The sequence below is a fragment of the Glossina fuscipes genome, unplaced genomic scaffold (assembly GCF_014805625.2).
Source record: "Glossina fuscipes isolate IAEA_lab_2018 unplaced genomic scaffold, Yale_Gfus_2 91, whole genome shotgun sequence".
Lineage (NCBI taxonomy): Eukaryota > Metazoa > Arthropoda > Insecta > Diptera > Glossinidae > Glossina > Glossina fuscipes.
Genome location: NW_023998445.1, coordinates 448,917 through 466,845, shown reverse-complemented (window position 1 = coordinate 466,845; position 17,929 = coordinate 448,917). Strand labels below are relative to the sequence as shown.

The 17,929-nt window shown below is 32.0% G+C and overlaps 1 protein-coding gene across 2 annotated transcripts in view; it reads left to right on the top strand.

The window, feature by feature from the left end:
• Positions 1 to 17,929, top strand: part of LOC119638613 (hillarin) — a 42,482-nt gene that overhangs the window by 4,191 nt on the left and 20,362 nt on the right. For both annotated transcript variants that reach the window (XM_038035481.1, XM_038035482.1), the window contains exon 2: positions 13,651 to 14,401. In XM_038035481.1, coding sequence (XP_037891409.1) covers positions 14,213 to 14,401 — 189 coding nt within the window. In that variant the 5' untranslated portion in view covers positions 13,651 to 14,212. The remainder of the gene's footprint in view (positions 1 to 13,650; positions 14,402 to 17,929) is intronic.

Below are 17,929 nucleotides of genomic sequence, written 5' to 3'. Positions count from 1 at the left end.
TTTTTTTTTTGAACATTAATCCAAGCAAAACATTGAAGCAATTAACAAAACGGCAACAAAATGCTTCTTTGCATTAAAGAAACAAAAAAAAAAAAAAGATCAAAAAATGAGATAAACCTACAGAATGATGGAAAATAACTTTCAATTAAATATTGATGTTAATTATTTATTAATTCAAAATTCTGTGCGTGGAAGGGGAATGTGATTGCGAATGCAAGCCTATAATGCTTTTTAATGTTGCAGCACAATCTGAGGCCAAGCACACAACAATTGATCAAAAGGTGATCGAATGTTTAGCTAATTGTTGTTATTGTTGTGCTTTATTATTATTATTGTATTTTTCTTTTCTTTCTTTTTTTTTTTTGTATTTCAATATTCATGTTACCGCGCTTTGACATACATACACATTTACACATATACGTGGACACACAACGCGAACATCTTCTTTCACTTTTCTTTTTTTTTGCTTTTCTTAAGCGCTTCGCACACATAGCTTAGAGATGATACTATGGAGCTTAAGCTTACTTTAATATAATTTTGATGAGTTAGTTGTTCGAGTTTTCTTTCTTTTAAATATAATTTTTCTTTTCTCTTATTACAGTTTTTCTTTTTTTTTTTTTTTTTTTTTACAAATTTTTTTTGCAACTCATTTTCAGTTTGTATTCATTCATTCAAGTGACATAGTTTTCTTTTTATTCATTTGTTTTTCTTCTTCTTCTTCTTTTTTTTTTTTTCTTCATCATCTTCCTTTAGCTATGCTTTACTTCGTGCTGTTTGTTGTGTTGTAAGAAAAGAAGAAAAATCTTTATTTCACATCTCTCACGAATAGCTAGAAGGAGAAGAAGAAGAAAAACATCTAACTTCTTTAATGGTTAATTTCAACATAGAAAACCAAAAAAATGCAAAAATCTTGCAATTGGTTAACAGCAACAACAAATCATTTAAACCGGTTTGCTTTAGAAAAACCACATAAATTGAATGCATTTAGAAAATTTTAATGAAAATTTGATACCAAAAAGAGAAAAAAAGAAATATTTCAAAATTCTTGTTTATAGTTTTCGGAAATTGATTTTTTTTTTCTTCGCAAAACCAAAGATTTAAGCAAAAAACTTTTTGCCCTTTTTATTTTGCTTACCTAACACTTGGGAAACTTATGAATGCACAATTTCGAGAATTTTCGTTGATAAAACTAAGAATCGTTTAAAAGATTCATCTTGGGGCCGCACTTTTTGAAGCAATGACATTAAAGGCTCTTACTCTTAAAGGGGTTTAAAGAGGTTCATTAAAAAAATGGTCTATTAAATGTGGAGGAGGTGCCATTTAATCTGCAGTTACTAGCTTATATAGCCTCGGATTTGACATATATTTCTACAAAAGTTTATGAAAGTAACTTACAAGCTTTTCTTGCTCACAGGTAGTTTTTCGAAAGTTTTTAAAAATAATCTATGAGCACGTGATACAAGTATATGGTATGACGATATAACTATGATTGTAAGGAAATGACAGACAGCGATACATTTCGGAGCTCTTCTATCTTTTAATTTTTTTCTTATACCATTCCCCACTTGTGGGACAGAGTACCTTGAGTTTGTACGGACGTACGAACCTTTCCTTATACCGATATTAAACCTGTCTGTACGTCTGTCTGTTAGCCAGCTAAATTGGCAAAGGAAAATAAAAACGACTACTCTTTGCTGACTTGCTATTGAGCAGTGCAAGGCTAAAAATTGGGTTTATTGGTGAAAATGATATTGTGCGTAGAGTCCTAACATAAGCAATAAATTTGATCTAATGCAAACATTTTTATAATAGAGAATAGTTGCCTTCAGTCAGAGTAATCAAACTTTAGAAGTAGGAGTAAGTTTGTGCTGTTTTTTTAAGAAAATTGAATGCGTATTTTAAGAAAAGTAGCATGAGATATTTTGTTATCTAAGCACCATTTCTCATGTCCCTTAGATAGAATCTGAATACCGTGCCGCCAGCACATCTACCTAAGGGACATCTACCTAAAGAAGCCTTACTCGAACAGACGATGAGACGACCATTGGTCAAAATCAAGGATAATCAAAAGAGGTAGCGCCTAATAAAGGGAGGGAACGTAGCATATTCCAATTTAATGCCGGTAAAGTTTGATAGGAATTATGGCTGAAAACTCCCGATATCATGACTTCATTCGATTGGAATCAACCATAACCCGCTGATGCTTTTGTACGTTTCTGGATTTGATCGGTAAAACTAATCTGATAATATATGTGCTTAGTCCCTACATCTATTTATGTAAGTTCTTTCAATATTGGAAAAGCCAATAAAAATCTGGACGGATGGACAAAATCTTGTAGGTCAAGAAAGAGTCAAAAGAGCATGCCGAAGTGCTGGAGAGACTAGTCAGCCAGAGGAGAGAACAAAGGACAACAAAGGACAAATGAACACACAAAGGAAAGGAACAAGTATAAAAAATACTGTCAGATCAAAGACAGGGGGCCAGGGCGGTCGCAACGACGAAGTGAAAGATAAACATAAAAAGAGACGGCTAAGTGATGATGAATGATAAAGAAAGCGGGTAAGCAAAGGCTCTGACGAACATGAACACAGAAGAACAGATAAACATAGCTGTGGATCTATTCGCTTGAAATATATATATATATATATATATATATACAAGTTGAGTGAACATTGTTGCATTTTACCAAGTGTTACTAATGACTGGAGAGTAATTATATCTAATTGTCCGATATTATGGTTTAAAATTTTGCTAATATACATTACAAGTCGCAATGCTTCAAAACAAAGCAAGATTTCTTTCCATTTCGAGCTAAAGCTAAGTGTTATGGTGTAGGTAATTATTTCGTTGAAACGAATTCCTTTTACTTACTTCAATTGTTGCTAAAAATCGCTATTTGCTTAAGCATTCAAGATAAATGATTGTTAATAAAAATGAAGTTTCATAGGTTTATAGCGAAGCGAATTAATTGAAAATAAAATATTTAAATAAAAGCTAAACACGTATTGAATACTAAATTATTAGTTAGGCAAAAACGTGAAAGAGCGATGTTTATTTAAACATAAACATATAAATGAATGAATGTCTTAATTAAAACGCTTTAAGGTGTTTCGTAAAAGTAATGAAATATTTGCATAAATGTGCATAAAATAAATCTTTAGCTAACAATGTTTACAAGAAATACTTTTTTCGAAATCTCTCACTATTCCTTTCAAATTATACTCATAGAGCCAGTTGAAATGGATCCGTATTGCAGTCGGCGCAATTGATTTATTTCTAAGAATTTTTATCTTTTTTTTAAATGAAAATTTTTTATTATAATATATAGATGATAGGCACTATGCATTACTATCCTTTCGCTACAAGTCGCAAACACTGCTTCTATGGAAATAATGTGACAAGTATGTATCGCATAGATTATGCCAAGTGTTGTAAGTCGCGTTTCAGTATATTGTGCGAATGTTCTGCGTTGATTAAAGGAAGCGATCGGTGATATTTATAATCTCTGAGAGCATGGATGCTCGAAAGCGTCTGAACTTTGCACCGCGGTAATGAAAGGTTATACAAAACGTGGTGAAACATCATTAGTGAATAGGAATAAAGAAAAGTGAGCAATATCCAAAGTTAACCGACAGAGATCGACGAACGTTAAAAAGGATTGTTGCCAGACAACATAAAACTAACGCGGAAAGAACTCAACTTAACTATTACTTAACTTGATTAATACCATTTCCAGTACAGTGGTGGAAAGCAACATAAAGCTAAGGGTGATGGAAGAAGCTGCAAATGCGAAACGTAAGCTAAGCTACGAACGAAGTGATGCCACAATCATTGGACACTTTTTAATTGGGAGTATGTGGTATGGTCCCATGAACCACCGTTCACCGGGTTTATATATGGAGGAGCACAAAATAAGCCTGCAGTCCAGGCTGCTTGCTGATAGCAGCGCGTTATGATTTTTGCAGCTATATCGTGGAATATTGCGAACGAATATCGAATATGAACTCCATACTATTGTTAGCATATTTCTGCCAAATAGTATTCGTTTGAGGAGCATCAAAATATCATCTCTAGGCAGCACAATTGCCAGTCCTCAACATAGTGGAAACGTTATGGACAGTTTTACAGCAGAGAATGAGGAGCAGATTTCCAACATCATTGAAACAACTAGCGAATGTTTTGGTACAAGAATAGGAGCAAAGTCCGTTGAAAACTATTCAGGCGCTGAACGAATCTGTTCGACAAAAAATTGCAGCTGTTCTACGAGCAAATGTTGGCCTCACACTTTATTACAATACGATAATTAATAAATATTTTGCATATATCAGGTGTTTATACTATATTGTCCATGCATTGTGTAGTGAATGAATTTTTCTAAAACTATATCAATTTAATTTATTATAAATGTCCAAAATTGTTTTTGGCGAAAGAAAAGGAAATGAAGTACGAACGATTTAAAAGCAAAAGCAGTTGTTTACAGAATAAGTCAACACTAAGCTATAACGATTATATCCACTAAGGTTGAAGAGCAGTTCTCCGTTAATAAGTAAGGCTCTCTCTCTCTCTCTCTCTCTCTCTGTCTCTCTCTCTCTCTCTCTGTCTCTCATTCTCTCTCTCTCTCTCTGTCTCTCATTCTCTCTCTCTCTCTCTCTCTCATTCTCTCTCTCTCTCTCTCTGTCTCTCTCTGTCTCTTTCTCTCACTCTCTCTCTCTCTTTCTTTTTCCCTCTATTTCTATCTGTATCTTTATCTCTTTCTATTTATATCTGTATCTCTCTCTCTTTCTTTTTCTCTACCTCTATCTCTCTCTTTTTTTGTTTGTTTCTTTCTTTCTTTCTCTCTCTCTCTCTCTCTCTCTCTCTCTCTATCTGACTACATCTAGCGTAATCAGACACATGATTAGGGGGTAATTATTGGCTTTGCTTAGACCTTAGTTTTTATCCTTAGTTATCGAAAAATTTTTTAATAAATTATTTTCAAATCTTGCAGTCTTTGAGAAGAACTATTGTAACCACTATTTTAACCTATTGCTATTGCTATTCAAGGCTTTCGACAAGAAGAGGGATTTCCGAAATAGCAATCCGGCGCGTCTTCGACTTGTAGATCGGTCCCATATCGGGTAATTTTCCTTTCCATTATTCTCAACCCTTTCAGCGAATACAACGGAACACTAAACAAAGCAGAAAAAGATTAATTTATGAAGGCGCCGAGCTTATAGGAAAACTATATATATATTAAGGTGATCAATAAGTAAGATACATAGGAACAGAGGGACCCACCAAAATATTCATGGTTCAAATGGGTCTAACTGTAATATCAGTTTCACGATTACAACAAAATTTATTTGCTTTTTTGATAAAACCAAAAGACGATAAAATACGTGTTGTTAGAAGTATTGATAAGAGTTTATTACTTTGTACGGAAAAATATAAAAGAAAAATGAGAAATCTCACCATTGACCTTTTGATATGCAAAAATAGAATTGTTAGTACACGATGAAATTAGAAGTATTACGACATTCCGTTAGCGTGAATATTTGTAGTATCTCTCTGACGCCCACATGTCAAATTTCATTACGATCAGATACAGCGTTGGAAACTTAACGATTGCGGCTACTTCTTCCGCTTTAGGAAAAAGGTAAATATTGTACTCTGACTAACTATTATTTTTTAAATACCAAATTGCTAAGAGACGACAGAATAAATTTGATCAAGAATAAGCGAATATAAGCGCGATCTTATAGATAATAGGGCAAAGTTTTGATCGCTAAATTTTCTTTTTTTTGTTAATGATCAGTTCTTCCCTGCATACTCTGTATACGTGTATAAATACGGCGATGGCCAGGGAAAAAAAAGTAGGAACAGAATTATAGGGTATGCCGTCCGCAGAAGTGTACCGAAAGCAGTTAGTGTTATATCCTCTCCGTTCAAGCGATGGGATTCACAACATCAGGAACGTTTGAAAAAATTTCATATATAATATTAGGCGGTCGACGACTAAAGCTTTGTGAAATACCTGTGTGGTCTTAAACGTCTCGTATGGGTTTATGCTCAATATTTTATTCGAAAAATTTCTAAAAAAAACTTCACGTGAAATGGACAACGGATTTGCTCACAAACGCTAGAATGGGTATTCGTGATCAAAGAACAAGGTCAAGTGTGAATAAAGTACAGAGTCCCTGTTGTTTATCGTGTGCACCTGTTTAACCAGACGAGTTCCATAGCACTATCAGATAATTTTAAGTGATTTCCAGCACTCCCAGCTTGCAAGGAAATTCTGCAAGTGAGTGGACATATTTCAAAGCTGGAATACCAAGCATAAAAGTTTGGGTATGGTCCAAACCTTCTCTTCTGGGCAAGGCGAAGCCTATTCATGCACCTCTAATTATTTAATGTCCCCGCGTTTGGGCGTAACCACAACCATCACGGGGACTCTGCGAATGGTCACATATTAAAACTTCAATATATCTGTTCGACAAAGGATCAATTTTCGTGAAAATCGTTATTAGGGTAGGATTCAAAAAATACGCCAAGACGCTCCAAATTTGGTACAATTAATTTTTGTACGTTAAACTGCTATTATGATATAATGTTCATCATGAAGCATTGAAAGTTATACCTTTTTGTGGTATTCGTTATATTAGAGAAAAATTTGCCCCAGCCGGTCCAAAGTATTCATACCAATTTAAAAAGAAATACTACAACTCAGCCACTTTTGCCGAGCAGTTATGGAAATTACAATATATTTTCATACAACAACATTCCAAAATAGAGCTTTATAGGAGAAGTGGTTGGAAAAGTGATCCGACCCGAGCCACCTTCAATCGCGTTCATCATTGGGACAAAGCACGTCATTTCATCAAAATATCTTAAAAATTGGGACTTGCAGCTTAAACACAAAAATACATGGACAGACATCAGGCGGACAGACAAGTTTAGAACGATACAATAACAGGTGGGTCTATTTTAAGTCCTTCTGAGTTGTACGTACGTCCGCACAAACTTAGTACCCGTTATATTATAAGTGGTGTAGGGCATAAAAATGTAGTTAAATGGTTTTTATTTTGAATGTACAAGCAATGCAATAAGCATTGTGGCAAAAATGATCATAAGATTGATCATAAGTGTTGAGCTGTTCGCTGTATTTATAGAAAGATATTATGTTTTGCCACGAGTCTCAACCAATATCTTACACGGCATGAATGCTTACATGTATGCAATTCAAAAGCAATTAAGCCTCCAATCATATAATATTTTGTTAGTTAGTCATGTAAAAGTAATTTAGAAAAATCTCATTATCTGTTAAACACGCGAGCTATCCCTAACCAAAGTTCATCAAGTGTTCCCTAAAAACATTTTTTCGATAATTTTCAACGAATCTTTTATGTTTCTATGCCCATATGAATAGATAAAAAAGAAGCGGCAAATATAAACATATATATATGCGATCCTTATTTATAACAAACTCTCTTTTTTGTATATGAAATGTTGTTACCATAATTATAATCGCATACATCGCTGCTACTAGTTACAAAGTCGTACCGCTTACTTACAACAATTTTAGTCGTTAAGCGTTAAAGCTAAACTAATCAATCAATTTCTCTTAGTGCAAAACTGTTAAAATAATTATTAAAAAATAACTAAAAATCAATTTCTTTTTATATATAAATAATAACAATAAATAATAAATAAAAACTTTCCTTTTCTTCTTTCTACTAAATAATGATGAATTATTTATAAAAAAAAAAAAAAAACAAAAAAAAATTTTTTTTTTTTTTTGAATTATAAAAGTGAGTAGCATTGTTTTAAAAAAAAAAAAACAAAAGATAAAAATTTTGTATTGAAAAAAATTGTTATACATTTCACGAAACGGAAGTGAAACGCTGACTGTTATTGCCACAGAAGATATAACGGATTACATTCGTTATAATTTATTTTCTCGGTTCGATAAATATACTCGAAACTACCTGGCAGTACCATTAGTGTACACCTGTCAGTATTTTTCTTTTTTGTTTTTTTTAATATGTTTTCTTTAAAATTTGCAATAAAAACGCTGCAGCTATCAAAAAAAAAAAAACAAAAAAAAAACATAATAATTTATGGTGCAAGGCAAGGTCATAATAAAATGCAACATTAATACGTAAATAGAAACCAAGCATTATAATTTTATGCGATACATGCATGTGTATGTGTGCATATACATATATATATATATATACATATCTATGTGTGTTTATTTGGTTGGTGTCTATATTTTCGTGGTTAATTATATCAATTAGCTTTGCACTGGTGGGTGTTTGCATCTATGTATGTCATATGGTAAAAAAATCTACAAAAAATAACTCACGTCATTGATTAATGCATATTTTTTACCTACGCAGCATACCCTTAATGCAAGCAAATTTCACAGAAGCTTTACTAGTCATAAGCGAAAAATTGATTATGGAAGGTTTTCCCATTAGAGAAAGAGAAGGAGAGAGAGAGAGAGAGAGAGAGAGAGAGAGAAATACATAAAAAAATCAAATTAAATATTATACTTGAAGAATGGAACGGAAGAATGAATGGAATAGTTTATGGCGAAGTTTTAAAACCTTACGCCTGTAATTTTATGCGGACGTGTAATCATAACAAAAAGTGGACCATCTCGTTGACATATCCCTGATGTCCTCGATTCAGAAGAAAATTTTTTTGTTGTTTTAAGTTCAGAAACTTCTTAAACAGCAAAGTGAAGCATTTCACTGACATATGCCTTATAGCCCTGATTCAGGTGCAAATATTTTATTGTATAATCATAAGTGGAAAAAGTGGACCATTCCATTGACAAGTGCCATACGGCCTCCGTTCAGGAGGAAATTTTTTGTTGTTTCAAGTTCAGAAACTTCTTAAACAGCAAAGTGTAGAATTTCATTAACATATGCCTTACGACCTCGATTCAGATGCAAATTTTTTTAATGTTTTAAGTACAGCAATTGCTCAAGCAGCAAATTGACATATGCCCTATATGTCGCAGATTAAAATCTACATTATTTTTTTACGCAATTCAATTTGATTCAAAAAATGATTTTGAATCGACTTAAGCATCTCCGTCTCTCTGTTTTGCTGCTCACGTAGTTTTGCGAAATTTTGTACGATAAATGCAGAAAGGTAATAATGGATATTAAAAAGTATAGTCTAACATATTTCTTGTTCCATAATTAGTCCTAGCTTATCTACCCATGCGTTCAGCGTTTATCAAAATCATGCGAAAAATTGTAAAATTTTCCAACAAACGCTATATAATTTATACGACCCGAAAAATAACCGATCAATCGAGCGAAAATAGTGAAAAAGGTGAGGTAGGACTTGGCTTATAAATCAGGGTGACATTAACAGTTTTATTCAATGTGGCAATGCGCCGTATGAAATCCTTTCCCAAGGCGAAATTGCGAAAAAGGAATATGCAGTGCATATATATATAATGCCTGACAACAGTACAGCTTCCAGCAACAGCCGGCTCTTTGTGTATTCGTGACATCCGGGTTTCCAGAGAATATTTGGTTATAATTAGACAGCCTAAGATTACATTTCTAGTCTCTCATGCCTCAAGTCACAGGTCTAAGGATATCTTTCCTAAGGCCTTTATCGCAGTACACCGGATTTATCTTCCAATAAGTCCTCTTAGCTTGTCTAAGGGCAACCTATCTACATTAGGCTCAGGCGTTTAGGGAATTCATCACAAAGACAGGCTGTGTCTTTAATGTCTTAAGTTTCCGCGCCGTTCGCCGCTTCTTTAGATAGACGGAATGAATTCATGAATTCATCTTCTCCGACTTGCGCTAGAGTGATTTAATATGAATAGTGAAATACTTGTCGTTGCTGTATTTTTTTTTTTTTTTTCTTATATATAAATATTATTAGCCAATGATCTCTTAACCATAACATCAACAATAAAACATCTAGATTACATAAAGATTACTTTACATAAGCAATGAGTGGAACATAAAAAATTTTTTTTATAAATGTATTTTTTGTTTAACAAGCAATTGCGCGCCGTTGCTCATTAAACGATATTTTTTTCTTAATATCAAATTTATAAATATTTTATGCTTAATGACATTTGTTTTTTTTTTTTTTTTTTTGTTTAATTATAAAAACAATTCGGATCGGATTTCATTAAGATAACAACAATAATAATAAAAAATAATTAAAAGAATTATGAAAGAAATGCAATTTCGAAACATTAATAAATTTTATTTGTTTATTTATTTTTTATTTTTGTTAATCTTGCAAAATTTAAAAAACAGAGCAACTTTTTAATGATTTCACTTAATAACATTAGTATCAAAAAAAGGACCTTGTTTTTGAATTTTTTTACAAATTAATTTTATATTCGCTCAGAGCCGTCAACTTATTTATTGGGAGCAGTCCCTACGTGCAACTATAAGTTTTGCTATGCTTTCAGACAATTTAAGCAGTTTACTCTCTCAAGGAACCCTGGTCTTTAAAGGCAATCCCAGGGAACCGTTCGAACCTTCGAATAAATAATAAGTCAGTTATTAAGATCCATTTTCATGAAAAGGAGTAATGTCTGCTGCTCACAACGTGGACGCAGGACATTCCAGCCTAATGCTGCAAAGATTTCCTAAACAACTTATGGTGAATGAGCCAAAATTTTTTCATATTGAAATTTTCATGATATCGTGACTCTTGGCATATTGCTTTCGTTTTACGTCTCACTTCCATCAGTTGTTGTTGTTGTTGTTACTAACTTTCTCTACTAATGGTTTCCAAATTTACTATTCTGCAGAAAATTTCTCAAGGTCGAGTATACAACCCTTTAAATTGTATTATTGCAACAGTCCAGTCAAAGTACGAAGTTAAGCAGATTCGATGAGCCCTTAAATCTTTTGTGCTATTTTTTGATATTTAAAAATACGAAATAAAGTCTTTTTTGTTTAAATCTACTGAAGCACATTGCTCCTTACGATAAGTCTTCTGCCTCGACATCGAAAATGAACAATGACGGTTAACGACGAACAGCACAAACAAATAGTATTTGGAATATTTCCTCAGACGTCTATGGCACTCGTCCGTCTTTAACTTTCATAGCACCAAAATGCGTCTTGCATAATGATCTACTCGCCAGTAGCCCGGTGTCTGGTTCTGCAGACTCGCGTAGGATACAGGTGAACGTTTCAGTCGTCTCTCCACGGAATCTGCGTCATTTGGTATCAAAGATATCTACTTATCATCATTTTTCAGGTGATACCTGAGCGACTTGTGACCCTACGTAAGTCGCACTTCCAGTAGCTGGCGTGCTATACCGAGAAATTTTACAAAACGTTTTTCTTTAACGTTGTCCTGCGCTGAGTTTTCATCGACAATCTTATTTTTTCTGCGTCCGGCAGATGGCAATACCAGCCTATTAATAAAACTCCTTGGTAAACCACAAAAAGCTGGCGGATTTATCACGGTCGTTCACATTTCCCTGCTGGCTAGACAGTCAACCCTTTTAATGCCTCCGAAACCTGAACATCCCGGTATCCTTATTAAATGCTCTTAATTTTACTTAATCAGCTCGCTCAAGATCTGAAGAAGCTCGTAGACTTTAAATGAATCTAAGCTCAAATGGGCAAGCAGAGGAACTACTGACCGAAGAGCGGATGCAATACCAAAGTGAGACAAAAACATACTGAGACAAGCGAATGCGTAGACAATATCACGCTATGATGCAGTGACGAGTGGATGGGGAGGCTGCACGAACGGACGAACAGAAGGAGAGTTGGTTTAATTACCGACTATATAGCCCGTGATTGGGTTTTAGAGATATATCCCATGAGATATTTCACAAATTTCTTGAAAATTTATTTAAAGAAAAACAACTTATGTTGCTTGTAGAAGTAAAGTTTCGATTAACTTTAACAATAGTTGATAATTTTTATTCAAAAATGATGATATTGTTTGTAGTAATTGTATGTTAGTTCACTGCCATTGACCTTTCGGGCAAAGCCAATCATTTGATTTTTATTGTTTAGGTGCAAAGTCTTTTTAATAACAAGTGCAGCCATATGGATATATGCATCTATAAATTTATATATGTGCACATATAAATATGTCTACACCATATGGCCTTAAAAAGCCTTAAACCTGAATTTGTATATGAAACACCAGCAACAACAACAACTAGTTTTATTTGACTCTTTTTGGTACTCAAACATGACATGTGTGAAAAAAAAGTTGTTGACTTTTAAATGATTAAAGCAATTCTTCTTTTTTTTTTTTGTTTTTTCTTTTTTGCCGCACTTATTTTTTTCGTAGACATCTAAAAAATTTAAAACACACACCTCAAAAAAGTAATTGCTTGAAAACAAAACAATAATAATAAAAATAAAAATGAAATTATTATATAGTAAAAAATATTTTACTATGTTGTTCGTAACCAAAAAAAGTAATTTCTAAAAAGCATTTCTCTGAATGAAATCAAGTCAACAAACCCATTCACCGCTGGCACACTTGCATATCTTGCTATTTGTTTTGTAAGCGTCAACACCCTCTTAACATAAACAATAACTATATTTAGTCAGTCATTCATTGTTCTTTTCTAAGAAACAGCAAGTCATTTATTTATAAAAAAAAAATAAAATTAGTTTGCATGCAATAAATTTTTAGAAGAAATTTTTTAAACAGAAAGCAACATTTTTCATTTTTTATATAAAATTTAATTTAAACAAAAATAATATTTTTTTTATTTTTAAAAAATAAAAATTTTTTTATAATTTTTTTGAAAAAATAATATTTTTTTTATTGAAGAAGCGTTTTTAAAAAATAAAATTTTTTTATAATTTTTTTGAAAGAACACCTTTTTTTAAAAACCTTTTTTTAAGCAATAATAAATTTATTTTGCATTTTACAAAACAATTTTCTTAAACAGAAATGAATTTTTCTATATATTTTGTACTAACAAAATATTTTTTAATAAAAATAAAATTCATTTTATATATACATATATATATATATATATATATAGAGAGATTTTTCCGTTACATTTTTTTTTTTCATCAAAAATGCTTCTTTTTTTAAATAAAACTTCTTTTCTATTTTTTCGGCAAAGCAATTTTGTAAACAGAAATAAATTTTTTTATTAAGAGAATAAAGAAAATTTGAAAAAAATAAAACTTGTTTTATAATTTTGTTTAATAAAAAAAATTTGTCCTTCTTTCTTTAATTTTTTTAAATGGAACGAATTGTTTTTATATATTTTTTACTAACAAAATTTTTTTTAATAAAATTAAAATTTCTTTTACATGCACATACATATTTTTTTTTGTGTTAAAAAAACCTTTTTTTTTTTAAATAAAATTTCTTCTCTATTTTTTTTAATGAGAAAACCTTTTTTAGCAAAAATAAATTTTTTTTGCATTTTTTTTTGCAAAAAAAAAAATATTTTAAGATGCAGTTTTTTTGAGACAGAAATAAATTTTTTTTATTAAAAAAAGCTTTTTTTAAAGAAATAAAATTTCTTTTGTATTTTTGTCTAATAAAAAAAAGTTTTATCTATTTTTTTTGGTTATTATAGTTTTTTTTTAATAAAAATAAAATTTCTTTTACATATATATATTCTTTTTTTTTTAATAAAAAAATTTCTAAACATTTTTAATTACTTTTCTTTTTAGATTTTCTTCAAACCCTTTTAAATATCAACGTAACGACTTGAAAGTATTTGTGCTAAAAGATTTATGTCAACCCAACGAATGGACAGTTTGGACACATTGGCATAAAAGAAAACAAAAAAAAAAAAACAAAATAATAATAATAACAACAATAAATGAAAAAAAAGTCAAAGCAACGTGTCGTGTAACGCCTGCCAATTCTACTCTGCACGTACACATTTAACCAACAGCAATAAGAAGAAAATTTTAGAAAAAAATTTCTTCCGCATCGCAAATGAATTTCGTATGCAAAACGCATATCATAAAATGTTAAGAGAGTGAAATTAAACGTAAATGAAAATAAGAAAGAAAAAAACACATAAAATAATCTGATTACGAGAAAAAAAATTAAAAAAAGAATTAAATAAATAAATTTAATCTATATAACGTACGCTGTGCTAGATCATCAACAGAAACACTAACCTGTGGATTGTATGTAGATTATCTAGCGAGTGAAATTTTCTACTACTTTTTCTTCTATCTCAAAGTAATTTATTGCTGCGTGTCTTAAGCGTATTCAAAAGTTATGTATCGACCAAATTTTTATGAGTCAACCTGCTTGCGTTGCAACGAAACTGTTTATCAAGTAGATCGTGTCGGTCCTTTAAAGGATTTCACTTTCTTTCATTCTGGTTGCTTTAAATGCGTGCACTGCGGCACTAAATTAACTCTGAAAACTTATTATAATAATCAACACAAACAGGATGATAAAGAGGTAAGCAAAACTTTTAAATTTTTTGATAAATGAGACTTAAGTGAAAATTCATTTTCATTCGAGACGAATCTCGGATGCACACGCCTTTTGATAATCGCAACGCTCTTCTCGTAATTGACCGATCACTTAAAAAGGTTTTAAAAACATTTACCCAGGTAGACCTAGCGTTGGACAATTATTGGCTGTGTTTATACTTAATCTACGCCCATTTTTAAACTTTCTTTACCAAATTTTGGCCCTTGGTTTTATCGTGGTAAGGAAAATATATACTTTTTGGATTCCGTAATATTCACATAGCTCCTTACAAATGGTAAATGTAGTGCGTCCATATCCTTCTGTGCAGCGTAAAATGAAGTAGCAACAAAGAAGAAGAAGAAACTTCAACTTGCCTTAGGGCGATTCTTAGATGTCCATTACGAGTAATTAATTCAAAAACAAATAAGAACTCTATAATGAGGAAAGGCCGACAAGTAGATACGCTACACCACTTTGTCCAATATAAGTCTTCCTTTGCCAATAAACCGAAGAACCATCACTGCCAAGTCGGTGTTTGCAACTGCAAATCTCAAGCAGGGTGCAGTTGCCTTTGGTCGAAGATAAGAAGTGAATGCTCAGTCCATGAAGGTATACCACCCACTAGGCTGTGTGCCACTACCTTCCTACTTCTTTCTCTTTCTTCTTTTCTTTCTGACAGTCACCGTGCTATACGAATAGGAAACATCCTCATATTACAAAAAAAAAAAACAAAAATGATTTTTAGAAATTCCTTATGTAGAAAGAAGACCAAAACGTCAACTTACACAAGTCAAATTTAGCAAAATTCGTTTTCTTTTCAAAGATTTTGTTATTCTTCACCTATTCACGTCGCAAGACATTAATTTTCATGATAACTCCCTTTTAGAGGATGAAGTTCAAAAAATAGATCCACATTGTTAAAATTCGGTTAACAGTAAATTCCCAGGTGGAATTATTATTATGAATCGGCGTCCATTATGAAATATTCTTATGAAATTCGCTTTTCTAAGATACAGTCCGCATCACTGGATCGTGAATATTTTGTTCAAGAGAAATACACTTCAAAGTTCTTTTACTTACAATTATATTCCTTAAATGTAGGATTATTCACAATTTATTTTTGCCCATACTTTCGATTGCTCAACTCGAAATTCTTTTTCTATTGACTCTCCCTTCCACAAATATTCTATTTATATACATTTTTACCAGCATATTACTAGTACCCAATTTTATATAACTTCATTTTTAATCCGTTAACCTGCTTTTCTGGCACTCGTTTTCCTCGGCCGGCAGCTCCATAACGCGTTACGAATGTGCATTTCATTTTTCGCTATATATGGATTTTATTACTTAGCTGCAATGAACTGAATTTGGGATTTCCGTAACATTATTAAAAAATAAACGTATTTTTCCTATAGAGACCTGTATGTTGTGAGATTCCTTATTCATAGTGGGATAAGAAGAAGTTACGATTCTTTGTCCATTGTGGGCGTGTTTGCCAGTGTTTTCCACTATAACTGTACTCCAAATTTTAGATCAGCATCTAAATATATATCATGCAGTACAAGTAACCTAATTTGGAAGTAATCTATGGCCATATCAGCTAAGGATCTATATACCAAAGATTTCAGCTTTTCGCCTCAACGCTAGCCATGAGGAGCGTTTTAATAACAGCGAACGAACAAAGGCATGGATGGACGAATGGATTAAGTTGCCTCGAGGCGACTCAATAAACAAGACCAGAATCGACTCAGAATCATATATATATGTACATATATATATATATATATATAAAAATATGCACGGACTTTGCTCTCTTGGACATGTAGTCATGTGTTTTTTATATAAGCAAAAACAATCGCAGTTTAAAAAAAAATAAGAAAGGCAAAGGATTGATTTCATCAAAACAACAAAGGAATTTCTTTTATTTTAAGTTGAAAAACTTTGCTTAAAATTTGATCAAATTATTATTATATACGACTATAAAGATTTTAATCATTTTTTTGTTTTTTTTCTTTTTTTATTCTTGATTATTCTTGATTATAGCAGTCAGATTGTTTATTTATATTTACATCAATTATCTTTGTCTTACTTCTTAAACGATATGTTAAGCCAAGGAAGGAAAGCTTTTTATGTGTCACCTATTTTCGGGCGGCTAAGCAAGCAAAACGAGAAAAGATTTTATCTGTTTTCAGTCTTGTCACTTTTCTCAACTTTTAAGCTTTTAACTGAGAAGCGTTAGATGAGCTAAAAAATGCATACTGTGTAAAAAGTATCCGGAATTTTTACTGGTAAAAAAAATTTTATTTCTTAACTAACTAATACCTTCATGCATTTTTGCTAAAATTACGATCATCAATTAAATCCTCCATATGAGGTGCGAAATTCTATCATATGGACCGAAAGGAATGGGGAATAACGTGAAAGTCTTTCGATAATAATCGCATAGCCATATATTTCGTGCAAAAAAATGAAAAGGAAAAATGCTTCTTACTTAACTTAAAAGTAGAAATCATCTTTAAGGTGACTTTCTTAAATCCATGTCAAAAAATAAAGCAATTCTGTTTCTTGGATACTTTTATATGCTTTATAGCATTCATCCGTACTTTGGCTAAAATTTTTACTATAAAATTTCTGCGATATTTTTAATGGCGCACAGCACTGAAAAGTATAGTAAACAAAAAATTACTGCATTATATAAATTGTATCAGAGATCGGACTCAAATTCTTCCTCGGAACAGTGTTACCAATTAGTAGAAATGAAAATATAATTATAACCACTATAAACACTATAGGGGACTAGGGCCTACAAATAAATGTGAGATATGAGAAGTGGTTGGAGAAGTGATCCGAACTTTTTTTAATAGCATTCGCCCTTGGGCCAAACCCTGTCCAAAAGTGTACAAAAATTTATCAAAAAATTTGCGAACTGTAGGATGAGCACAGAAAGAAAATAAGATGGACAGGCGGACAGATAACCTTAGATCGGTATATTAAAAAGTAGGTCTATGTCAAGTCCTTCTGGTTGTTGCATAAACTTACTACACCGCTGACTTAACATACCACAATTGACGTAGGATATATAAAACGAAATGTAGGCAAATATAAGTTGAATAACAAGAGCGTGTGTGTAAGTATCACACGATGTTATATTATTACTCCCCATTCTTCAACGTTTTCACCAAGTCAATGCACACGATATCATCTTTATTGTAGAACAAACTCTCTGAGTGTCATTCTCGACTTCCGGCCATGAAGGAGAAGTTGAATTTCAAGTCTGTAACGGTTCGCATTGAACTCAAGTTCCATCGATAGTTAGTAAGTGTATTGTTCAATAAATCATTCTTTTTTTGCTTTGCACTAATACAAACTCGATTGACTCGCTTTTTAAACAGCTACTTGTGCATCCACATTGCCTACTTTTCAGTTTAATACAGATGTTTGTTTACCTTGTAGCTGCTGGATAAGAACTTAAATAAGGCGAACACCGCTGTTCCAAAAAACTCTTCTTTT